At 37.9% G+C, this 26,634-nt stretch overlaps 1 protein-coding gene across 2 annotated transcripts in view; it reads right to left on the reverse strand.

Moving 5' to 3' along the window:
- The window catches only part of CUNH11orf65 (chromosome unknown C11orf65 homolog), a 62,874-nt gene that overhangs the window by 27,567 nt on the left and 8,673 nt on the right, over window positions 1–26,634 (reverse strand). The window contains exon 2 of one of the 2 annotated variants that reach the window (XM_020996198.2): window positions 2,387–2,500. The exons of the other annotated variant lie outside the window; for it this stretch is intronic. Within the exon in view, the coding sequence (XP_020851857.1) occupies window positions 2,387–2,479 (93 nt within the window). The 5' untranslated portion in view covers window positions 2,480–2,500. The remainder of the gene's footprint in view (window positions 1–2,386; window positions 2,501–26,634) is intronic. 2 annotated transcript variants of the gene reach the window in all.

Here is a 26,634-nt window from a genome sequence, read left to right on the forward strand (position 1 = left end):
ACAAATTGGAATCCTACAGGTTAGAATATACCAGAAAAACACACAAAAGTGAATGAGTTCTGCTGGAAGTTAGATGAGATCTCCGCTCAAACCAAGAGAGAGGACCAGATCTAACCCAAGGGAAAATTCCCTCTCCAACATCTCTAGGAAGGCCAGCTGGAAATCAAGGCTATGTTGAGGAGCTGGCTTTTTTTACATATCTATAATTTCCAAAATCTTATTCTCTCTCTTCACTGGAGCCTGTGGCACCATACATACCTCTCTTCTCAAAAGCTCTCAAACCAATCCCACCCTTCACCCAAGCACAAAGATTACCTAGGTATTTCGTTCACCAATTATAAGTCATAGCTCACCCATATACGGGATGATGCATAAGACGCTTTTTTTTTTAACCAAGCTTGGGTGGGAACTGGGATCACATAACTTCTGCATCTTTAGGGCTTTAATAAGGTGTTTTGGGGAGCTCTGGCTTCCTTCTAACATACTGCCATTGTAGCTGGAATTCCCCAAAAGGTTAGGATTATTAACTAGTCCCTTTTCATCTCCTTTTCTTACCGCTGAACAGTGAATTTCACTGTTAATACAACTATCTAATATTTAATACAGCAATCTAAACACTAGAAGTGAAACCTGGTTCTTCAGTAGACTATAGTCTCAATAATGCCTTTAGCTTGTTACAGAATATAGTAAAGGATATGCAAAAAGATGCAAAATTATCATCTTTATGCCAATGACTCCCGAATCTCTATTTCCAGTCCTAGTCTCCCGAGTTCCAATTCTGTATGATGAAATGCCTACTTGACATTTTGAACTAGATGTCTCATAAACATTTCAAAATTCAACATGTCTAAACATAACTCTATCTTTCCCCCCAAACCTTCCACTCTTCCAAACTTCCTACTCTTGAGGACACCACCAAGCACTCAGGTACCCAATTTCAGCGTCCTTCTCAATTCCTCTCTCTCATCCCCACTCAACTACCAAATCTTATCATTTATTCCTCTCCAACACCTTTTGCACATGCTCCTACCTCTACACTCACACAGCTACCTCCCTAATTCAAGCCCACCCTACTCTTCACGTGGATGACTGAAAAAGTTCCCAAATTGGTCTCCTGGCCTCAAATCTTTCCCCACTCCAATTTATTCTCCACATATTTGTCAAAGTGATTTTCCTGTAAGTTTGACCATGTCACAAACTCCCATTCAATAAATTCTAGGAATTCATGCATATCTATAGACTCAAATATAAACTCCTTTGATTGACATTTAAAGCTCCCACTACCTGTCCCCCACCTATATTTTCAGTCTTCTAATATATTGCTCCTCTCCGTGTGCTTGGTATGGCCCACTTGCTGTTTCTCAAACACAGCACTCCAACTCCATCTCCCTGCCTTTCCATTGGCTGTCTCCCATGCCTGGGATGCATTCCTTCTTTATTTGTCTCTCGGAATCTGCTATTTCCTGAAAGACTCAGTTGAAAGGGTCACTTTCTACATGAAGACTTTCCTTATTCTCTTATCTGTTAGTGCATTTACTCCCCAAACTACCTGACATTCATTTTGAATATATTATGTATATATGTACATGTTGTTAATGTAATCTCCTTGAGGATAGGGTTGTTTCACTTTTATCTTTCCATTCCCAAAACTTAGCACTGCATCTGACATATTACAGGTGCTTAATAAATTCTTGTTGATCACTGATTCTAAATGATTCATATATTATCTACAATTAAAAACATTTTAATATGTACCAAAAAATTTTCTTGCTATAATAAAAAGCTGAAACGAAAGTGAGTGCCCATCAATTGTTTTCCTAATTGTTAATTAGGTCCTTATTTACCCTCTTCTATTCTTTAGCTTGATTAGAATAACTATCTATCCACTGTCCTGGATACCAACATTTGAGGGGTCCCAGCCTGCATTTACTTTGGTCTTGGCACAGACAGGTGGGGCAATAGTTGGAAGTCATTCTGCTCTTGTGGAAAATAACTCTGTTATGCTGAGAATAGAGGAGTCCTAATTCACAAAATCATTTGAACACTATGGCCACCATTTCTAGCAAGGAAGAAGGGAAATATATTCTTAGCAGTAAACCTTCAAGCACTATGGTTGGCCACATCAGTGCATTCTTCATGGCCTCACCACCATCTGTATTTATAGCAGGGCACCATGAACAACAGTGACATATAGTGCATTAATGCTTGTGGCTCACACAAACTCATTTTATAGCTAAGAAATTTAGCCTGTGGAAGTGAAAAGCTTATTAATAATGCTATCATCATTTTTTCTAAACTTAATTTTATTGTTGCTATTATGAATAAATATGTAGAACCTGATGCTTTTTAAAAAATGATTTGCAAAAACATGAATAACACAACTTACAAGATATTTCTTCCAGACCTTCTGAATGAGCTTGGCAGCTTTCTCATAATTTTCAAAAGCTGACGCTGTCTTATTTTCTGAGCTTGAACTCATGCTTCACTGACATTTGAGATACTTAAAGCAAAAAATATGTAAAAGTATAAATTAGAAGCACTGCACATTAGCATTAAACTATTACTGGGATATTAGGCAAATTATACAAGATTTTATGTAAACTAAATATTAAAATCAGAGAGTATTTAAATAATGACTGAATTCTAACAAAATCTATGTTTTTTCTTAAATTTTATTAGATCTGACTAATTTCAACAACATGATCACAAGAGTTCCTCCACTGAAATCCTACTCTAATGCCTCATTGTAGTACAGAGGTGATCCTGGAGTGCTGAAGGCTATTTAAGTAATAGTAGCTTACAATTATATAGTACTTTAAGGTTTTCAAAGCAGAGCCATTTCATTTGACTCATGACAACCATGTTGAGGCAGGTGCTACTATCATCTAAATTTTGTAGATTAAAGTAAGGTTGAAAGATGTTAATTGTCTCATCCAGAGTCACACAGCTAATAAGTACCTGAGTTGGGATTTTAATTCAGGTCTTTTGGACTCCAAGCCGGGTGTTCTTTACACTACACCATGCTTCCTCTCAAGATATACCAACAGAGTGAAAATTCTGGCCCTAGAGCAAGTTAGACATAGTATATATGTCTAACAATGAACTGTGGGTCTCCAAGAATCAGTCCAACAAAATAAAGAGAGACTCATCGGAGTACAAGGGACTAGGCATATTTGTAAGTTCTCTCAATACTCTGAAATGAAATTGTATCACTTCTGTAATTCTCTTTTTCTCCTCCCTCTAATACACTCCACCATGTTTCTACCTCTGAGATATATAGATATAGATATATATGTATGTATGTATGTATGTATGTATGTATGTATGTACACACACACACACACACACACACTCTTGATATTTTGTGCTAGTCTCTTCATCTTCCATCAGAACTGTTTCTTTTGAAGAAGGTATACACTTTTCCACTACTATATTTTACTACTGTACTCTAGGCTTAAGTCTCACTGCTCCAAATATTGGCCACATCTCTAAAATGGAACTTACCAATTTGTGTTAAAATATCAAATTAACTTTATTACGCATATGCTATCCATTAGTGTTATGTGTGTGTGTGTGTGTGGGGGGTTCCTAATAGCTGAATAGGAGAAGACTGAAGGACTTCCACTGTCAAGGGAAGCCAAACACAGCTGTGCCGACCAGATATCTCGGGCTGGGGCTGGGGCTGTAGCTGTGGAGGAGGAAGAGCTAGCATACCCCTGGTGAGTGCAGTAGCAGAAGGGCAGGGACCGTACTGGCTTGGGCACTTGCAGGAAAGCAGAGTCCCTGGTTTCATTTCCAGGGAAGAGAGGACAGCTGTAATTTGCAGTCCCCAGAGGGATGCCAGGGAGCAAGATCATTTTCGGGACAGCATGGCTGGGGGCCCTAGCTATGTCTTGCCACTGGACTCAGATGACCCTGGTGGAGGGAATGTGGCTGATGACTTTGCACAGCCCTGCCTCACTTAAATCCAATTCACTTGCAAGTCAAGACATCACCCTCCTGATGTCATTGGTCCTCTTTGAGAAGGACAAACAACAATCTGTTAGTAGGAGTGGCTGTCCCACTGGGGACCCAACTAGTCAGTTCCAGTTGGGCAATGCTGCTATTTCTTCCCCTTCTTCCCCTCCCCCTCCTCCCTGTCATCCTCTTCCTCCTCTTCTTCTTCTTCCTCTGTCCACATGAGGAGTGATACTCATACATGTGGGTGCTATGCCTAAAGGAATATGAATTTTGATAGCTTATACTTCCCAAGATATCTAGGGATTTGGGGGCTAGATATTTTTAATTTTGAAAAAAATTTCTTTCCTATTTATTTATTCTATCATTAAAAAAAAAACTGGGACAATTAATTCTTTTGCCTCTTGTAGTTTTCATTTATGATTTCTTGAAATGTAGCTCTGATAAACCAGGCTTGATAAAGCCCACTGGGATTCAAATGGAACTACTTGACTGTGCCTTTAAATCCAAATCACTCTGGCTCTCATTGACTGGCCCAAGTCTTAACTGTTATTTAGTTTTGATGGCTCAGAGTGTAAACAGCAATTGTTTCCACTTTGGCCATAAACTCTGAGGATCTTCCTCTCCCTGATTCTTTTGTGAAAGCAAAAGAAGCCATCTTTTACTTCAAATCTTACCTTGCCTTTAATCACTGAATGGGCATTGTGTCACACAAACTGAGACCTGGGAAAGACCTTAGCTTAAAAAGGTCACAGTCTCCCTAGGCCATCACTAGTTGCCCTGACCTATGTCTTGCCACTGGACTCTGATGACCCTGGAGGAGAGAGTGAGGCTTTGCACAGTACTGCCTCACTTGAATCCAATTTATTTGTAAGTCAAGATATCACTCTTCTGATGTCATTGATCCTCTTTGAGAACAAAGAACAAACAAGAAAGAGTGGAAAGGAGAGTCCTAGGTTGGGCCCCTGGGACAGACCTCAGAAAATAACAGTAAGAAGGATCCGAGTCTTGGGGCATCATTCTTCATACTTTGGTACTAGAACTTGATTATACCAATAGCTGCTAAAAACAAAATAAAAATGATAAGCAAAGGACCCGACCATAGATAGTTACTATGGGGATAGAGATCTGGTTTCATGTTCAGAGAAAGATAATGGAACTAAAAAAAACCACTCCTATTTCCATGAGAAACATCAAATGGTCCCAAGCACAAAAAGAGTTCTTGGAAGAACTCAGAATTTTAAAAATCAAATAAGAGAAATTAGGGAAAAATTAGAAAATTACACAAATTAGAAATCCAAGAAAATTGTAAAAAGAAAATTAACCAACTTGAAAAAGAGAATCAGAAACTTAAGGAAGAAAATAATTCCTTGAAAATTAGAATCGGGCAAGGGGAAGCTAATGATGTTCTAAGACAAGAAATAATCAAAGAAAATCAAAAGAAGGGCAAAATAGAAGAGAATGTGAAACATCCCAAAAACAACTGCTCTGGAGAACAGATAGAGGAGAAATAACATAAGAGTAGTTGACTACCTGAAAATTATGACTAAAAAAAAAAAGAATCTTGACATATTATAAGAAATTATCAAGGAAAATTGCTCTGAAGTTCTAGAGCAAGAAGCCAAAGCCAAAATAGAAAAAAAAAACAAAACAACCACTGATCACCATCTGAAAGAGATGCAAGGAGGAAAATTTACAGGAATATCATAGCCAAGTTTCAAAGCTCCCAGGTTAATGAGAAAATATTGCAAGTAACAAGAAAAAAAAACAATTTAAATATCATGAGCTACAGTAAGGATTACACAAGACCACTGAAGGACTGTAGGTCTTGAAATACTATATATTTCATAAAGCAAAAGAGCTGGGGTTATGACCAAGGGTAATGTACCCAGCAAAGTTAAGTATAATCCTGAAAGAAAAAAAAAAGGACACTTAAACTGCAAGACCTTCAGGTATCTGTGACAAAAAGAGGAGAACTTAAGGAAAAATTGGACATAAGATCCAGGAGAAATATAAGATAAATATTAAAGACCAACTGTAAAGGACTCAATAAGGTCAAATTGTTTACTTCTTATATGTAAAAATGTTATCAGTACTCTTATGACTCATCATTACTTGGGTAGTCTGAAAGAAAGGCTTGGGCTGAGCTGTGTATGATGGCGTTATTCTAAAAAAAAATAAAACTGTATAAGGAGAGATTAAAAAGGAATAATTATTCCACACAAATGAGGCATAAAAGAAAAAAACTGACACAGAAGTCAGTGGGGGGAAGGTGGGTAATGCTGGAATCTTGATAGGTTGTCCTTCCTTCTTGAAGAGGACCAAAATAACATCACTATATTAGAGTCAAGTTACAGTCTGTCCAATCATACCAATACAAGCTCAGAATGCTCTACCACAGGTCAGGCACAAATAATTCATGTGAACATTTGGGGTGGATTCTCTAAATTTGCATATTTTTTGTTTCTTTTGAGCTTCAATTCTGCTCTGCTCACAGAGCACAGCACCTTCTCTGATGAGGGAACGTCATGCTGGGTAGTTCTGTGCCAGTGTCTCCCATGTCACACAATCAGTTCCAAAGTTCTTCAGAGAGACCTTGAGAATATCCTTGTATTGCTTTTTCTGACCACCATATCAGCACTTGCCCTGTGTGAGTTTTCCATAAAATAGCCTTTTTGGCAAGTGTATGTTTAGCATTCAAACACTATGGCCAGCTCATCAGAGTTGTGCTTTCTGCAATAGAGTTTGAATGCTTGGCAGCTCAGCCTGAGAAAGGACCTCAGCATCTGGTACCTTATCCTGCCAGGTGATTTTCAGTATCTTCCTTCAGGAATTTCAGGATCTTCAAATGGAAGTGATTCAGTTTCCTGGCATGGCACTGGTATACTGTCCATGTTTCACAGGCATACAATGAGGTCAGCACAATGGCTCTGCAGACCTTCAGTTTGGTAGTCAGTCTAATACCTCTTCTCTTCCACACTTTCTCTCAGAGTCTCCCAAACACTAATCTAGCTCTGGCAATGTGTCAATATCATCATCAATGTGTCCATTCCTGGAAAGTACACTGTCAAGGTAACTGAACTTATCCATAATATTCAAAACGTCTCCATTTGCTGTAACTGATGGTTCCACATATGGATGGTGTGGTGCTGGCTGATGGAGCACTTGTGTTTTCTTGGGCTGCTGGAGGCACAGTGGATAGAGTACCTAACCTGGAGTAAGGAAGACTCATTGTCCTGAGTTCACGTTTGGCCTCAGACACTAACTAGCTGTGTGACCCTGGGTAAGTCACTTAACTCCATTTTCTGGAATCTTACTCTCATTGGGAATGGGTTAAAGAGGAAACAATATATACATCTAGAAGGGTATAAAAGTCTTCTAAATTCATAAAGAAATAAGAGGGCAAGGAGATAAGGTGGGGGGAAAGGATAAGGGAAGAACTCTTGGGGTGGGTGGGTTAAGGAACAGGAAGGCAAGGTAGTGAGTAGAAGTAAAGCAGAGGAGTGAGGAGGGATAGGGTAAATAGTGTGAGGATAGTGAGGAAAAATAGGTAGGAGGAAAATACACGAGTAATTATAGCTTAGAATGTGAATAGAATGAATTTACCCACAAAACTGTTAGCAGATTGAAAATACAAATTTAACTATATTCTGCTTTTAGGAAACAGTATAAAAATTAGACATACACATAAAGATAAAATAAAGGGCAGAAGTATTATGTAAAAAAAAAGCAGGGATAGTAATCATGATCTCAAAGTTAAAGCTAAAATAGATTTAATCAAAAGAGAAAAATAGGAAAACTATACTCTGTGTCAGCAATATTATTCAGTATTGTTTTAGACCATTTAAAATAACTAGACAGTATAAAATATCTGAGGGTATACCTGCCCAAACAGACATAGGAACTACATGAACATAAATATAAAACACTTTTTACACAAATAAAGTCAGATCTAAATAGCTGAAGTAATATTTATTGTTCATAGGTATGTAAAGACAATATTATAAAAAATGATAATTTTACCTAACTAACCTATTTATTCAATGCCATCCCAATTAAATTACTAAAAAATTATCTTACTGAGTTAGAAAAAATAATAACAAAGTTCATTTGGAAGAACAAAAGATTCATGAGCTGGAGGAGGAAGTAACTTTCACAACTGTGGCTAGGAATAAAATGTACAATTTTGATTACATTAAATTAAAATACTTTAGCATGAATAAAATTAATGCAGCTAGAATTAGAACAGAATTATATTAGAATCAGAATTAGAACAGAATAATTATTAGTTCTGCTATCTATCTGTCTGACTGCTTCTTTTCAGTCCTTTTTGTTGGAGATTCATTTCTACGCACTAACTGTGGCTGTACCTCACTGCTCCATCTAGGTCCTTCTTTCTCTAAATACTTTCTGTTGGTGACTCATTAGCTCCCAAGTGTTCAATTATCATCTCTACACAAATGACTCTAAGATCTACATATCCAGTCCTGACCTCTCTCCAGAACTCCACTCCTCAATCAATCAAGCATATATTAAACATTTACTTTGTATCAAGTCTTGTAGGGGAGGATACAAAGACAAAAAAGAAATTGTCCCTACCCTCAAGGATCTTACATTTTGCAGAGCTAAGACAATTCAAGGCAAAGACAAGACACAGAGTATTCTGCTACCTGCAGAGACCACAGGTTGTAAGGACAGCTGTTAAATTCTGTTGAGACTCAACCCCTAATTTTGTCTCCTAGGCCCTGTGATGATGATTCATTTGGACTCAACTCCTATGTCTAAGAGATTCAAACTCAGACCACCTCTTTCTTTCTTGAGATAATGAACTCTGCCACTGTCTTGCTTTCATGAAGACATGGCTTTGCTAAGATGACATTGCATCCCAGCCACTCTCTCCAGCACTGGCTGCATATTCTCTCATATACCAGGAATACTGGTCCTGGAGAGGGTATTAGAATACTCTTTGTTCTCTGATACTACTTTCTGACTCTCCTTTGGTAGCCACCACTTAGCAACTTCTCACAGAATCACAGAATTTGAGAGTTAGAAGGAAGGACCTCAATGTCCCTCTTACCCAAACCATGCAGAAAGGGAACCCCTACTCTAACATAACATCTTCAATGAAGGGGAACCCAACACCTCTTAAGGCAATTCATTCTATTTTTGGATTGCTCTAATTTAGGTAGGGTTTTTTTCCCCTTGATATCAAGTCTAGGTTTTTCTCTTTTAAACTTCTATCCACTGTTCCTGGTCTATATTCTTGGACCAAATAGAACAAGTCTAATCCCTTCTCCAAATGACAGCCTTCAAATACTTGAACAAGACTATCACTCACTCTCTAAGTCTTCTTTTCTTCAGGCGAAACACGCCCACCTCCTTCAGCTGATCCTCATTTATCATGAACTTGGGGTCCTTTACCACATTGGTGGTCATTGTCTAGATTATTGATGATGTCCTTCTTAAACTGGTGCCCAGAACTTAACACAATACTCCAGACAAAATCTAATAAGGTCACGTACAGTGGGATTATCATCTCTTTGTTCCTGGAAGCTATGTCCTCTGCTGTATGTAGCCCAAGACTGCATTAGCTTTTGTGGTTACCACATCAAAATGCCATCTCATATTGATCTTGTAATACACGAAAACCTCTAGATCCTTTTTGGAACAATTGCTATCTTCCATGTCATCCCTATCATATATCTGTAGGACTGATTTTTTTTTTACCCAAATACAAGTCTTCATATTTATCCCTATTTGAATCTAACTTATTAGATTCAATCCAATGCTCTAGCCCAATGGTGTCAAGCTCAAATAGAAAAAGGAGCCAATAACCACACTTAAGGATCCCTGTGGGCTACATGTTGACTTTAAAAACTTACACAATAACATATTTCCTTTTTATTAATACATCAACACATTAAAATGAGAAACTATATTTTAATCTGTTTCAAAACACTCTTAGGAGTGTTATAGGTCCTAAGCAGGCCACAAGCCATGTATCTGACACACCTGCTCTAGCTTGTCAAGATCTTTTTGGATCTTATCATTCATTGCGCACGTTATACTTCTCAGCTTTGAGTCATCTTGCAAAATTTGGTAAGCATGTTATCTATGCCTTTATTCAGGTCACTGATTAAAATGGTAAACAGCACAAGACCAAGAACAATCACTGGGGTACTCCTTTTGGATACTTCTTGCCATGATGATACTAAATTATTAACAATTATTCTTTGAGTCTGATCATTCAACCAGTTCGGAATCCATCTGATTTGTATCTTTCCATTTTTTATGGTCTCTTTTGAGGCTCACTGTGTTCAAATTTAAATTTATCATCCAATTCAAGTGGTAGCAGTTTTCTTGTCAGTTCACAAGTCATTCTCAAGGACTTTAACACTTACCTCAAAGTCTTCATCTTTATTCCAGCCCTGGCCCTTATATTAGGGTACTTAAAATAGATATTGATGCTCCTTAAACACCCTGACCTTGTACTTCCTCAGTTTCTTCAATTCCCCTTACCCATACCTATACTTCATTTTATTTACACACAGGGAGGGTTCACAACTTTAATCTCAAGTATTTCACTTCAATGATCAAAAATGCCAAAATCCCTTTATCAGATCATAATCTACTTTGGGGGGTGCAAGATGGAGTAGTAGATAGGCGAATGGCCTAAATGCTCCTGGACAAGCCATTTAATCTTTCTGTGCCCAAGGAAACTCTGTAAGATTACAAATTGCAAAGCAGGTGCCAATCTGCACTGGTAGAGTGAATTTCCCCTCTAATGAAATCACAGTCTGGTGACTGTGACCCTCCCATCATTCCACCTCTGCCTGTTACCTTCCTTCCTCTAAATCTATTCTTCATTTTCAATGGAACCTGTAATCCTTTCATTTTTTGTACTCATTAATTTAACCTCACTTTCCTTCCTTCCCTATCCTGACCCTATAGTTCTTACTTGGTTCTCCCTCCTATCTTTATGATCTTTTTTTTTTTGTACTTTCATACTTTTTCTTTTTCTCATCACCCATACCACGGCCCTTAATTACTCCCAGGTTCTATTCTGGGCCCTCTTCTATTCTCTACATTCAACACTCATAAGTTTAATCATCATATATGAACAAGACTCTCAAAGCTACATATTTATCCCCAGTCTCACTTATGAGCCCCAACTGTACATAACCCGTTGCCTAACATACAGTTCAAATTAAATGTCCTATAGGAATCTGGAACTCAACACATCAAAACCCAAACTCCTTATCTTCCCCACTCAAAGACATTCCTCTTCTGAACATCACTACTTCTGTCTAGGGCACTACCATCTTTCCAGTCACCCCGATTCCTCACTCTCCACCCTAAAATTCCAGTCAATTTCCAAATATTGTTATTTCTGCCTCTACAATATCACTCATATCCATCCTCTTCACTGCACTCATATAGCCATCAACCTTACTCATCAGGCACTTATCACTTCTTGCTTGGATTATTTGCAATGGTCTTCTAATTCTAATTGGTCTCCCAGGTTTAAGGCCCTCCTCTCTCCAATCCATTCTTCACTCACTTGCAAAGTGATTTTCCAAAAGTGCTAACTTTATCATGTTACCAGCCCTACTGACTATATTCCTATTTCCTATGGGATCAACTATAAACTAATATATATAAGCTAATATAATATAATATAAATATAATAAATACATATAAATATATAATATATATTATACATATTATAATATAATATAATATAAATATAAACTAATATAATATAAATATAAATCTAGCTATCTTATTGCATGTCAAACTCTGGGCAACAGACTTTCTTCATCTCCTCAGTCCTTCCTGTGTCAGGTCAAGCTCTTTTGAGCAATTACATATTTCTCCCAGGAGGACCTGCAATGTTCCAGGGATTGACGCAAACAGTAAAATGCAATTTGCAAATAAATGTACTTGGGAGATTATCACTGGACTCTTCACTGAATCTTCTTCATCAATCTTTTTCATCATATCAAGGCATACCTTTTCTCACCTGTTGAAATATGATCAATTTCATTTGTATAATATTACTTAGTGTTCTCTATGTCTAACACCTCATTTTCTTTTTTTTATTCATTTTTTATTTTGTTTTCAACCCTGAATTCTCCCTCTTTTACCTCCCCCTCCATTGTGAAAACAAGAAAAACAAAACTCATTATACAGTCATGCAAAACAAATTTCTGGATTAGCCATGTCCAAAAACAAAATATGCCTCAAATAGCACTCTGAGTCCATGACCTCTCCATCTGAAGGTGGGTAGCATGTTTCATCATTAGTCCTCTAGAATTCTGCTTGGTTGTGTTGATGATAGTTTCAAAGACTTTCAAAGTTGTTTGTCTTCACAACGTTGTTGTTACTGAATAAATTATTCTCCTCACTTTACTTTGTATCAGTTCATATCAGTCTTCCTAGGTTTCTCTGAAACAATCCTCTTTATCATGTCTTGTAGAATAGAATTCCATTGGATTCATGTACTATAACTTGTTTAGCCATCACCAATTGGTGGCCACCCCCTCGCTTTCCAATTCTTTGACACCATGAAAAGAGTTGCTATCAACATTTTTGTACATATGCGTCCTTTTCTTCTGTCTTCCACCTCTTTGGGGTGTAGTGTGACTACCAATATCAGTGGATCAAAAGCTATGCAGTTTAATAATTCTGGAGGCATAATTTAAATTGCTTTCTAAAATGGCTAGACCAGTTCATAACTTCACTAAGACTGTATTAACATGCCTGTATTAATATACCCTTCATCATTTGTCATTTTCTATTTTTTTCTGTCAATTTTGCTGGTTTTATGAGTGTAATGTGATTCCTCAGAGTTATTTTAATTTGCATTTCTCTAATGATTAGTGATTTAGAGCATTTTTTAATCTAGCTATTGATAGTTGGATTTCTTCCTCTGAAAACTACATACGTTGATCATTTATCAACTGGAAAATGGCTTTAAATCTTATAAATTTGAACATCTTATTCTTTTCTCAAAGAAAGGATTCATGATTTAAAGGCCCGAGACTTCCATGTAATCTATTAAGTTTTGGCTTCTTTAATTCTTTCTCCTTGGCCCATATTTCTAATTTATTTCTTATTATCTTGGCCTGTTGAAGTTACTGAGTGTCAAAATGTATGTCGAAAATCTGGAAGATCTTATCAGTTTCTTTGTAGAATTTTTCCTCTTTGTCATCCTCAACTACGTTTATTGGTGAGCAAATTAGAATTAATGAGATCAGGGCAGCTAGGTGGTGCAGTGGACAGAGCAGTAGCCCTGGATTCAGGAGGACCCGAGTTCAAATGTGACCTCAGACACATAACACTTACTAGCTGTGTGACCCTGGGCAAGTCACCTAACTCCATTGCCTTGGCGTCCCCTCCACCAAAAAAAGGAATTAATGAGATAAAGGTCTTTTTTTAAATATTTGTTATCAGTACTACATATTTAATAACCAAATGTCCTTGCTGCTTTTGAGTATGTGTAAAATTGAATCTACTAATTTCTTTCTTAGCCTTTCCAAAAACTTTTTTGTGTGCAAGCTAACTTACATTTAAGGGCCACTTTCTTTCTTATGGTCTCATTTATGATGAAAAGGCCAAGATCAAGTATGATTTCATTCCTCAGTTGGTATGCCTGCACATTGGTAATGAGAAAAGGATCCTACATTTAGAGTACCAATTGTTGTTCAGTAGTTTCTAGTTATGTCCAACTCTTTGTGACCACATTTCAGGTTGTCTTGACAAAGATACTGGAGTGGTTTGCCATTTCCTTTTCCAGCTCATTTTACATACAAGGAAACTGAGGCAAACAAGGTTAAATGACTTGCCAAGGGTCACACAGCTACTAAGTATCTCAGGCCAGAAGATAAGTCTTCCTGACTCTAGGCTGGGCACTCTATCCACAGTGCCACTTAGCTACCCCAGAGTACCAATTGCTAAGCTAAATTTTGTAGACAATCTAAAAACTGTGATTCTTAGCCCTTTGTGCCCATTTTCCTCCCACTATGAAACTATCACTGAAGAAGCAGAAGGGGCCACACAGGACTTGATGGCAACTTTGATTTTTTTCTTTGTTTCATAGGGCACCATGCCCAAATAATTAGTCATCCAGTGGTAAGCCTACTTGTGATTAGTCTTTCTGTATTTAGCTAGGCTGGTTGTCAGAAATCAGACACAGCATGTTGTAAGGACCAGATTCAAAGCATTTCCAAGAAGGTAGAAACTCAGAGATTGAGTTCTGCTGGCATAATCTTCCAGAGCCCCAAATCACCATCATTAAAAGAAAAAAAATCAGAGCAGAACTTGTGGACATATTCAAGTTAGAACAAATAGGTAATAATAACAATAATAACAATAATAATTACCATTTATATGGCACTATGTGCTAGGAACTGTGCTAAATGCTTTAGAAATATTATCTCATTTGATCCTCACAATAGCCCTGTGAGGTAGGTATTATTATTATGCCCATTATAGAATTAAAGAAACTGAGGCAATTATTGGTTAAGTGACTTGCCCAAAGTCACAAAACTAGTAAGTGTCTGAAACCAAATTTGAACTCAGGTCTTCCTGATTCCAGGCCCAGCATTCTATTTACTATACAACTTTTACAATACAATTATTCCTCAACATATATATAACTATTAACTTGGACAAAGGAACAAAGGAAAAAAATTCTTGATTTTTATCATTTTCTCAGAAATAAGGTGACATTTTTAATATAATCTTTATAGTCAATAGGCATACAAGGAAAAAAAAGTATGCTAGATTATTTTAATTGTACACTTGATTGGTACAACACATTGCCACACAATGCATCATATATCAATACACTGTAGAACCTTAATTCCAATCTTCTATCCCTTGGTATTCCTACTCTTGTCAGACAACTTACTCTGGCTGCATTTAAATTTGTTGAAGGGCAGTGATTCTAACAAACATGAATGCAGTCTTCTATAGGATAATTTCCATTGACTGGTGCACATTGCTAATCTTTACTTTTAAATAGCAGACTGAAAAAAAATTATGCCTACAATTGTATATTTCCTGAGTATTATTTATATTATTTTTTCAGACCTTTCTAGTTATATACTTCTTTAACCACTAAGTGGCAATGATAACCAACTGTGGAAAACTGTTTACACAGGAAGCTTTTGCATGCTCCTGTGAAGGGTGGAAGTACTAAGTGCTTGCTCCCTATGGGTTTTTTTTAATGGTATTTTTTTAATATACATTTATTTATTTTTAGTTTTCAACATTTACTTCCACAAGATTTTGAGTTCCAAATTTTCACCCCATCTCACCCCTCCCCTCACCCAAGACGGCATGCACTCTGAATACCCTTTCCCCTAGTCTGCCCTCTCTTCTATCTCTGCCCCCCCCATCTCTTATCCCCTTCCCCTTCTATTTTCCTGTAGGGCAGGATAGACTTTTGTACCCCATTTCCTGTATTTCTTATTCCCCAGCTGCATGTGAAAACATTTTTTAAATATGTGTTTTTAAAACTTTGGGTTCCAAATTTTCTCCCTTCCTCCCTTCCCACCCACCCTCATTGAAAAGGCAAGCAACTCAATATAGGTTACACATGTGCAGTTACGCAAAACACTTCCATAGTAGGTACGTTGTGAAAAACCAATCCTTTCCTGCCCCCCCAACTTTATTCTATTCTTTCTTTTGACCCTGTCCCTCTTCAGAAGTATTTGCTTCTGATTATCCCCTTTCCCAATCTGCCCTCCTCTCTATCATCCTCCTGCTCTCTTGTCCCTTCCCCCCCCCATTTTCCTGTAGGGTAAGACAGATTTCCAAACCCAATTGAATGTGTATGTTATTCCCTCCTTAAGCCAAATCCTGCGAGAATAAGATTCACTCATTCCCTCTCACCTTCCCCCGTTTCCCCTCCACTATAAGAGCCTTTTCTTGTCTGTTTTTTTTTGTGTGAGATAATTTACCCTGTTCTACCTCTCCCTTTCTTCTTCTCCGAGTATCATCCTCTCTCATCCCTTAATTTTATTCTCCAGATATGACCCCTTAATCTTCAACTCACCCTGTGCCATCTATCTATCTATCTATCTATCTATCTATCTATCTATCTATCTATCTATCTATCTATCTATCTATCTATCCATCTATCTATACATACATACATACATACATACATACATACATACATATAATTTTTCCCCCTCCAACTACCCTAATACTGACAAAGGTCTCATGGGTTATAAATATCATCTTTCCATGCAGGAATGTAAACAGTTCAACCTTAATAAGTCACTTATGAATCTTGTATTTGAAAGTCAAATTTTCTATTCAGCTCTGGTCTTTTCATCAAGAATGCTTGAAAGTCCTCTATTTCACTGAATGACCATTTTTTCCCCTGAAGGATTATACTCAGTTTTGCTGGGTAGGTGATTCTTGGTTGTAATCCTATCTCCTTTGCCCTCCTGAATATTATATTCCATGCCCTGCAGTCCTTTAATGTAGAAGCTGCTAAATCTTGTGTTATCCTGATTGTGTTTCCACAATACTTGAATTGTTTCTTCTGGCAGCTTGTAATATTTTCTCCTTGACCTGGGAACTCTGGAATTTGGCTACAATATTCCTAGGAGTTTTCCTTTGGGGATCTCTTTCAGGAGGAGATCGGGTGATTCTTTCAATTTCTATTTTGCCCTCTGGTTCTAAAATATCAGGGCAGTTTTCCTTGATAATTTCTTGAAAGATGATGTCTAGGCTCTTTTTTTGATCATGGCTTTCAGATAGTCCAATAATTTTTAAATTCTCTCTCCTGGATCTATTTTCCAGGTCAGTTGTTTTTCCAATGAGATATTTCACATTGTTTTCTAATTTTTCATTCTTTTGGATTGTTTTACAGTGTCTTGATTTCTCATAAAGTCACTAGCTTCCAATTGCTCTATTCTAATTTTTAAGGAAGTATTTTCTTCAGTAATCTTTTGGACTTCCTTTTCCATTTGGCCAATTTTTCTTTTTAGGGCATTCTTCTCCTCATTGGCTTTTTGGACCTCTTTTGCCATTTGGGTTAGGCTATTTTTTAAGGTGTTATTTTCTTCAGTATTTTTTTGGGTCTCCTTTAGCAAGCTGTTGACTTGTTTTTCATGATTTTCTTGCATCACTCTCATTTCTCTTCCCAGTTTTTCCTCTACTTCTCTGACTTGCTTCTCAAAATCCCTTTTGAACTCTTCCATGGCCTGGGACTGATTCATATTTTTCTTGGAGGCTTTGGATGTAGGAGCTTTGACTTTGTTGTCTTCTTCTGGTTGTATTTTTCTCTTCTTTGTCACCAAAGTAAGATGATATAGTCTGACTCTTTTTGCGCTGCTTGCTCATGATCCCAGCCAATTACTTGAGTTTTAAACTCTTTGTTAAGGTAAGAGTCTGCTTCCAATGTGTAGAATGTGCTGTCCCAAGCTTCAGGGGTTTGTACAGCTGTTTTCAGAGATATTTATAGGGACCTGTAAATTTTCAGTTCTTGCAAGGTGGTATGATAAGGGGTGAGGTGTTTACTCCTTTCCTGGCCTGTGCTATGGTCTATTAGTGACCACAAGCACTCCTTTCTGTGCTGGAACTGTGAGGAAGTTTTCTTCTCCACAGCCACTACAAGCTCCACCACACCAGCGCTCCTCCTCGCCCCTGGACTGTAGTCCAGAACTGTGACCCAGATCTAAGCACAGGCAAAGTAAGAGATTCCTGCCTCAGCACTGGCAAAGAGATCCCTGCAATGCCCCTCTGATCAGCCACTTGATTCCCCCTCAGTCTGTGGGCGGGAAGCTCAGGATGCAGCCACCGCCCTGGGCCCGTGTTCTGTACTTTGGAACTGGCTCTGAGACCTAGCTCCTTTCTCAGCACTGCAGAAAACAGACTTTTCCCACTGACCTTCTAAGTCTTTGGCATTTGTGGATTGAGGAGTCTGGAAATGGCCACAGTTGTGCATGATTCAGTCCTCTGAGGCCTGCTCCAGCTTCACTGGGGCCTGTGCGCCCACGCTGCACTGCGCTCCACTTCCAGCTCTGTACAACATACCTTTCTGATTAATCATCCAGGTTGTCTTGGGCTGGAAATTTGCTTCACTCTGTCTTTTTGTGGGTTCTGCTGCTTTAGAATCTGTTTAGAGCCATTTTTATAGGTATTTTGAGGGGTTTGGGGGAGAGATCAAGCAAGTCACTGCTTTCACTCCGCCATCTTGGCTCCCCCCCCATTGTTTCCAGGAAATTAGTGACCTTCTAACCCTCAGCTCTGCCTCTCTTTGTGGGGTGGCAGTGACTCATTGAGAAAAGTTGTGTAGATTTGTGGGATTACTCAATAAAAATCAGCTTTATGCCCCCATCTACTGGAAGGACCCTGCCTCCTACAATTTACTATAGTTTAGTAAGCCCTAGTCATATGTCTTTAACAAAATGGAGGCAACTCAACACAGATGCAGACAAGCATGCTTGGATACAAATGTGATATTCACTATTAGCATAGAATCAATAACCACAGGAAAAAATGTAGAATAACTAGAACACAACAAAGCATCTGGCAAATGGCTATAAATCTACTGCTACCTTAAACCCTAGAAGCTGCTCCCCAGTAGACTGACCTGAACTCAGTTATTGTTGGATATTTGAGACCTCTCATGAGGAAACTAAGAAGTATAACAAATAATCCAGTTACTATAGGATGTTTTTGTTCACATTTTAGAGTAGGACTAACCATCAAGTGCTAACACTGAAATTTTGGAATCATTCTCAGTCAATGATTGGGGCATGGAGTATGGACCTGGAATCCAAGTGGTCTCAGGGTCTCAGCTCATCCTGACTCATGGAACTGATCCTATTAGTCTTGTTTCTGGCAAGAACTTCATACTTATGGCCACAGATAGCTACCAAAAAGCAGGGTGAATAGAATCAGCAAGATTGCCAGTCAAGCCTGGCAAGAAGCAATGTTGCCACTTCTTTGAATTCTGACCATTACCATGGTATTCTCTACTTAAGGTACATTTCCTCACTTTCTACTGTCTGTCCTTAGCCAAAGCCTTACAATTCTGTGTAACAGGGTGGGAGAGGAGCAGAGAGCAAGAGAAGCACTATAACTATGAAATCCACATTATCTTAGTCACAAAACCACAAAATAAGCAATATGTTTGTTAAACTTTAGTGACCATTAATGAAGCACAGAACTAGTCTCCACATGGGATAAGTTGAAGTCAAATGTTTTGGGCTATAGAGAACTATCCTCCAATCCTTCTGTTCACGGAGAGAGAAGGGAACTACAGATCTTGCTTTTACTGATCTGATCTAAAACAGGATTTTCTTTGTAAAATTTTCTACTCAATCACTAAGTAGTATGACTTAGTAACAATTAAATAAATGGAGGTCTATAAGCTGATGAAGGTAGGGCAAAGAGAACAAATAAAACAATATAAATGATGACTTCAACAGTGTAAATAGAATGAACAACAAAAAAAAGAAATTTAATGCTGTGTAATAACAACAACCCTGCTTGAGAAGAGAAGAATTGGGGAAATGCACCTCTTTCCTTTCTTTGCAGGAGTGACTGGGAAGGGTTTTAGAATATTGTATATATCAGCAGATTCAATGATAGTGATAGAGTGACTGGTTTAGCTGAACTGATTTTTTTTGTTTTTCTTTTTTTATTCTTTGTTAGAATGGATGGCTCATTGTGGAGGAGATGGATATACTTGGAAATAGGTAATGTAAAAAGAAAAAGGTAAAAGTATTGGAAAAATAAGTTTTTCAGTCTTCTCTGAAGAGCTTTAACAAAGAAAAAAATTTCAGTGATTTGCCTATAATATCTAAACCACTAGTACTTGAAGACAATATATTACTAAATGATCTCTTGGTAGAAACTGGCCTCATCAGGAGCTGGAATATTCTGCCAGTTGCTGTTGTTCTTCAGTCATTTTTCAGTCATGTTTGACTCTTTGTGACTCTATTTTTGAGGTTTTCTTAGTTCAGATACTGGAATGGTTTGCCATTTCCTTCTCAGCCCACTTTACAGATAAGGAACTGAGACAAACAGGATTAAGTGACTTCACAGCTAGTAAGTGTTTGAGGCCAGACTTGAACTTATGAAGACGAGTCTTTCTGACTCCAGGCTTGACACTCTATCCACTGCACCACCTAGCTGATTCTGCCATTTACAGGGTATGGTCTGAGGCTCAGGGAACAGCTTCTCTTACTTAAAAATGTTCCTTCCACTTCGTGTCATTTTTATGTGAGGGATATTTAAAGGATTCTTCCTTAATATGATAAAAAGTATTTATTCAAAACTGAGTTATCATTATATAAAACAGAGAAACATCAGAATCTTTCATTACAGAAAGGGGTGAGGTTTAGGGGTGGGGTCACTTGCCACTATTATTAAATAGTTTTGTAGCAAGAAAGTGTGAAAAAGACAATACATAAACTAGCATAGCCAATTATGAGATCAAATATCTCTATTTGCAGATAATATGATGACTTATTTAGAAAACCTGAGAGCCTCAATAAAAAATGAATCAAGGTAATAAGTCATTTCAGCAAAACAGTGATATCCATGGAGTAGTAGACAGAATACTGAGCTTAGAAATCAAAAAGATTTGGATTAAAATTCTTCCTCTAACACTTCTTAGTTTTATAACTATGAACAAGTCACTTTTTCTCTCTAAGTTTCATTTTCCTCATCCGTAAAATGGGGATAGCACAATTTGTAGTGCCTACCTTACAGGGTTATAAGCTAGGGTTGTATCTCAAATGAAATAATGCATATAAAGCCTTTTTCGAGCTTTGAAGTACTATGTAAATGTTAGTTTTATCACTGTTATGAGAGACAGTGTGGGGCAGCAGATGGAAGGCTACCTTACAGCAATCTTATGTTCAGGCCTACTTCTGACACAGAATAGGGTACAGTTAGATGTCTCAGTAGGTAGAGCACTGGACCTAGAGTCAAGAAGACCTGAGTTCAGATCCAGTCTCCGATACTAGCTATGTGACCTTGGGCAAGTCACTTAACCTCTGTTTGCTTTAATCCACTTGAGAAGGAAATGACAAACTACTCCAGTATTTTTGTCAAGAAAACTCTATGGATGGTATGGTTCACAGGGTCACAATGAGTCGAACATGACTAAACAACAATAAGTAGATAGAAGGCTAGCCCTGGAGTCAAACCTATGTTCAAGTCCTACTTGTGGCACAGGATAGGGGCATGACCCTCAAAAAGTCATTCAATCTCTCAGTGCCTCAGGCAACTAAAATTATAAATTACAGATGAGTCCTTGATCAGCATCAATGAAAGTAATTTCCACATAGGACATTCTTTACACTGGTGAAGTCACAATTCTAGACCCCCACCCCCACCCCAATTATATAACATTTAATTCATAAACTTGCCAGCATTTTTAATTATCACTAACAAAAACAAAATTAATTGATAGGAAGAACACCATTTGATAAGAACAAAATGTATCCAATGCTTGGACAATAACCTACCAATGCAAATCTAAGACCAATATGAAGACACTATAAATAAGACAATTTTAGCAAAATAAAAGAATGAAATGATGGGAAAAGTATTCAACATTGATTATTAGGTCAAGCTAACACAGTAAAGGAGACAGTATTACTCAGATTAATCTGTAGCTTTAATACAATACCAATTAAAGTGGGATGAAAAACAGACAACATGCTAAAAATGTATTTATAATTTTTAAGAACATGAATAGCAAGAGAAATTATGGAGGGGAAAAGAAAGGAACGGAGACATGCGCTATCAGATCTCATATAATTTAAAACAGTAATTAATCAAAACTTTTAATATTAGATTTTTAAAATTTAGGGAAATTGATGTTAGAACTAGAATCAAAGGCATTAGAATTAGAACCAAACACATAGAAGAGATTATTATTCAATAAATCCAATATTACATAAAAATGGCATAGAAGTTCATTATTCCTTAAAAACAGCTGGGATATTTGGATATAAGAATAGTGAAAAATGACATTTGAGCCACATTTTGTACCATATACCACAATAAATTCCAAAAAGATCAATGATCTAGATAAAATATGCCTCTTTGTAACATCTTCCCTCCGGGGTCAAGCAGAACAAGTCTAATGTGTTTTCATCATGCCAGCTCTTCAAATACTTGAAGACAGGGGGTGGAGCCAAGATGGCTGAGTAAAGGAAGGGACTAGCCCAAGCTCTTTCCCAAGACCCTCCAAGTATCTGTAAAAAATGACTCTAAACACAGTCTAGAGCAGCAGAACCCACAAAAAGCAGAGTGAAACAAATTTCCAGAAAAGACAACCTACAAGGTCAACAGAAAAGGTCTGCTGCACCAGGCTGAGAGGAGCACAGTCCAGCGCAGGTCATACCAGCACAGATTGGGCTGCAGCAAACATGGAGCAGGCTTCAGGGGACTGAATCACCGGCAGCTGTGTGGGTTTCCAGACTTCTCAGCCCACACATGCCAAAGACAACTTAGAAAGTCAGTAGGAAAGGTCTGTTAGACCTGGGTAAGAGAGGAGCACAGTCCAGCCCTGGCCCCAGCATAGCCCTGAAGCAGCGGCTTCCAGAGCTTTCAGCCCACAGACAGTGAAGGGATCAAACAATGGATTAGAAGAAGATTACAAGGGTCTCTTTGTTGGATCTGAGGAAGGATTCTGTTGCTTTGCCCATACTTGGATCTGGGTCGCAGTCCTAGGGTGAAGAGGAGCACTGGCATAGCAGAGCTTATGGCAGCAGTAAGGCGGGAACCCTCCTCACAGTTGCAGGGCAGAAAAGAGTGCTTGTGGTCACTCACAGACCAAAGCACAGGCCAGGAGAGGAGTAAACACCTCTCTTAGATCATAACACCTTGGAAGAAATGAAAACTTACAGGTCCCTAGAAGTACCCCTGAAAACAGCTACACAAAACACCTGAAGCTTGGGACAGCATGCCCTCCACACTGGAAGCAGAGCCCTACCCTAACAAAGAGTTAAAAAGTCAAGTAATTGGCTGGGAATACGAGCAAACTATGCAATAAAGTCAGACCCTAGACTCTTTCTTTGGTGACAAAGAAGATCAAAACATATGACCAGAAGAAGACAACACAGTCAAAGCTCCTACATCCAAAGCCTCCAAGAAAATATGAATCAGTCCCAGGCCATGGAAGAACTCAAAAAGGATTTTGAAAATAAAGTAATAGAAATAGAGGAAAAATTGGGAAGAGAAATGAGAGTGATGCAAGAAAATCATGAAAAACGAGTCAACAGCTTGCTAACAGAGATCCAAAAAAATACTGAATAACACCTTAAAAAATTGACTACGGGCAGCTAGATGGCACAGTGGATAGAGCACTGGCCCTGGATTCAGGAGGACCTGAGTTCAAATGCAGCCTCAGACACATAACACTTACTAGCTGTGTGACCCTGGGCAAGTCACTTAACCCCATTGTCCAACCAAAAAAAAAAAGCCAAAAACAAACCAAACCAAAACAAAAATAGACTAGACCAAATAGCAAAAGAGGTCCAAAAAGCCAATTAGGAGAAGACTGCCTTAAGAAGCAGAACTGGGGGGCAGCTAGGTGGTGCAGTGGATAGAGCACCGGCCTTGAAATCTGGAGGACCTGAGTTCAAATCCAGCCTCAGACCAAACATTTGACACTTATTAGCTGTGTGACCCTGGGCAAGTCACTTAACCCCAATTGCCAAAAAAAAGAAAAAGAAGAAAAGAAAAGAAAAAAAGCAGAACTGCCAAATGGAAAAGGAGGTCCAAAAGTTTACTCAAGAAAATAATTCCTTAAAAATTAGAATGCAGCAAATGGAAGCTGACTCTATGAGAAATCAAGAAATTACAAAACAAAACCAAAAGGATGAAAAAATAGAAGACAATGTGAAATATCTCACTGGAAAAACAACTGACCTGGAAAACAGATCCAGGAGAGATCATTCAATTGGACTACCTGAAAGCCATGATAAAAAAAAAAGCCTAGACATCACCTTTCAAGAAATTATTCAGGAAAACTGCCCTGATATTCTAGAACCAGAGGATAAAACAGAAATTGAAAGAATCCACCAATCAGCTCCTGAAAGAGATCCCAAAATGAAAACTCCCAGAAATATTATAGCCAAATTCCAGAGTTTCCAGGTCAAGGAGAAAATATTGCAAGCAGCCAGAAAGAAACAATTCAAGTATTGTGGAACCACAATCAGCATAACACAAGATTTAGCAGCTTCTACCTTAAAGGATTAAAGGGCTTGGAATATGATATTTCAAGTAGATATTCCAGTGTTGGGGATCTGTAAGGATGTAGAGGGCCACAGGCTGTTCATAAGATCTCACTGACTGGCAGAGGCCCCTCTCAGGTGCTGATTTCTGAGCAAAAGTCACCTGGTTCGGTGCTCCATTGTATGGATCTTTAACAATCTTTAACTCCCCTAGTTATTGTATGGTCATTAGCAGTCTATTCTGGGATTGGAGTCAGATAAGTGCACAGGACATGCATGCACTGTCCTTGAGCACAGCATGGGCTATACGTCATTGTAACTTGAGAAAGAGTTCCTGTTATTTTACTATATAAGTGCTTTGCTAAAAATAAACGGTGTTGCTTCCATCCTGCTCCCGCCTCATCAATGCGCATTCGAGATAGAAAATCAAGCTGGTCTTGATTCATCAGGTGATTGGGAAATCGTAGGCCCTAGGTAGGCTCTATAGCCAAGTGAACTAGTTGTGCACAACAAACTGGCGCCCAATGTGGGGCTGCACTGCTGCCGTGAAGAAGATAGGAGAGTAAGACAGCTGCATGAAACAGTCAGAAATGTCTGGACCAAGAAGACGCGACACCCACATCAAGACACTGAGGTCTGTTGGAGCCAGGCAGCCTCCTTGTGAGAGGTCTCCAAATTGTATCCTGTGGCAGAGACTATGGAGAGGTAAGATAAAGTCTTATCATGAGGCAAAATCTAGGTAAACTCTCAGATAAGGAACAGAATGTTAGAGTAATATATAAAGTGATTGAGGAACAGGGGTGCTCGGTAACTCCTAAGAAAATAAGAGAGTTTCTAGATATTATTGATATAAGATCTCCATGGCACCCCAGAGAAGGGAACTTAGATTTAGAACAATGGAAAACAGTGGGAGAACAATCGACAGAATTTTATAACACCAAAGGCCTAAAATCAGTTCCTCTGGGTACTTTCACTACCTGTAATCTTATAAAAATGGGCTTGTAGGAGCTGTGAGAACAAAGGAAGCTCCCACCATGTGCCATGAGGAATTTCAAAAATCCCCAAGGGGAAGTAGAAAAGACACGTGTAGTCACAGCACTATATTGTGGACATTGTGGAGCATTACAAAGTGAAAAAGTTTCCTTTTATAAAAACCAAAACCTTAAGAAAGATTTTGCCTGGTTTTAGAATACCATGAAAAGAAAAGATAAAATAAAATAAAAATAGTATTATTTCATTTGTGTAGGGAATTTCTGACAAGTTTCTCGCCTTTGGATTCTCCCTGTCATTTTTTTCTACGTCTGTCTGTGTTGTGTGAATGATGGTCTGTGATTAATGTCTGTGATTTGTTTAATCTTTTACTGCCAGGTAGCCAAGGGCTGCAACTGGATTCTGAAATGCTGTTAGTGACTTTCTCCCCTTCCCCCTCCCTAATACCAGCTGCATATCCCAGGAGAGGGTGGATGGGGGAGAGAATGGGAGAAAAAGTACTTCATTATTTAGGTTATATAATTTGATAAAAGGCAAGAAAGTTTAAACATACAGGAATAAGAAAAGTATGGGTGGAAAGAATAATATAATCTGTTTGCATGAATAGCAGGAATAGATGATTTGAGAGTAAAAGATTTGGAAACTTTTGGAGAAAAAATTCTCTTTCTTTTTTGCATTCTAAAGCTCTGGCCAAAGCTTTGGGTGTAAGACTGAAAGATTATGTTGAAAAATATTCTCTTCCTTCCTCTCGAATTCCAACCCTGGCCAGGTTGGGGTTGGGGAGAAAGAAGGAGGAGATAAGGAGGACAGTTTTCCTCTTCAAATCAAAAAGAAAAGTTTTTAAGTATTGGAATACAATCTAAAGATAATTTAGTTCATTCACATTAGTAATATGCATGTTTCAAGTTTTAAAAATCTAGTCTCATTACAAATTGGTACACTTTTATGTGTTATCAAGCAATTTTTAATAATTTTGATGTTATTAAAACGTGAACTAAAAGAAACTGAAAGGTAGTGAGATAACTGTGTAAATCCAGCTAAATTATTTTATCAAGTCCGGTTAATCTTGTTCTATGATGTTTTATAACTATCATTTAGAAAATCAGGTATTTCTATCTTTACCTATGATTAAAAGAACAGCTTAGAGCTAAAATAATTTAACTATCACTCATGAAAATTACCAAAATTGTTAACTAAGTTATTTGAAGTTACTGTTTTAAAGCTAAGACTGAGAAATTGCAACTTTATATAAATAATTTCTAATAATTGGCTTTTTCACCAAGACAAGTTTAAATGTGGGAAAGAAAGGATGTTAAGTAAAATTTCTTATATATGTGAGTCCTAGTAAATCTTTATTGATTATTGCACTTCTATGAAAATAATTAACTGTATCTGGCTTTAAGCCATAATCAGTAAAACTTACTGGTTGAGGTAAAAGACTTTTAGAACTATAATTAACTTT

The sequence above is a fragment of the Phascolarctos cinereus genome, unplaced genomic scaffold (genome assembly GCF_003287225.1).
Source record: "Phascolarctos cinereus isolate Bilbo 61053 unplaced genomic scaffold, phaCin_HiC Scaffold_726;HRSCAF=1367, whole genome shotgun sequence".
In the NCBI taxonomy this organism is placed as follows: Eukaryota; Metazoa; Chordata; class Mammalia; order Diprotodontia; family Phascolarctidae; genus Phascolarctos; species Phascolarctos cinereus.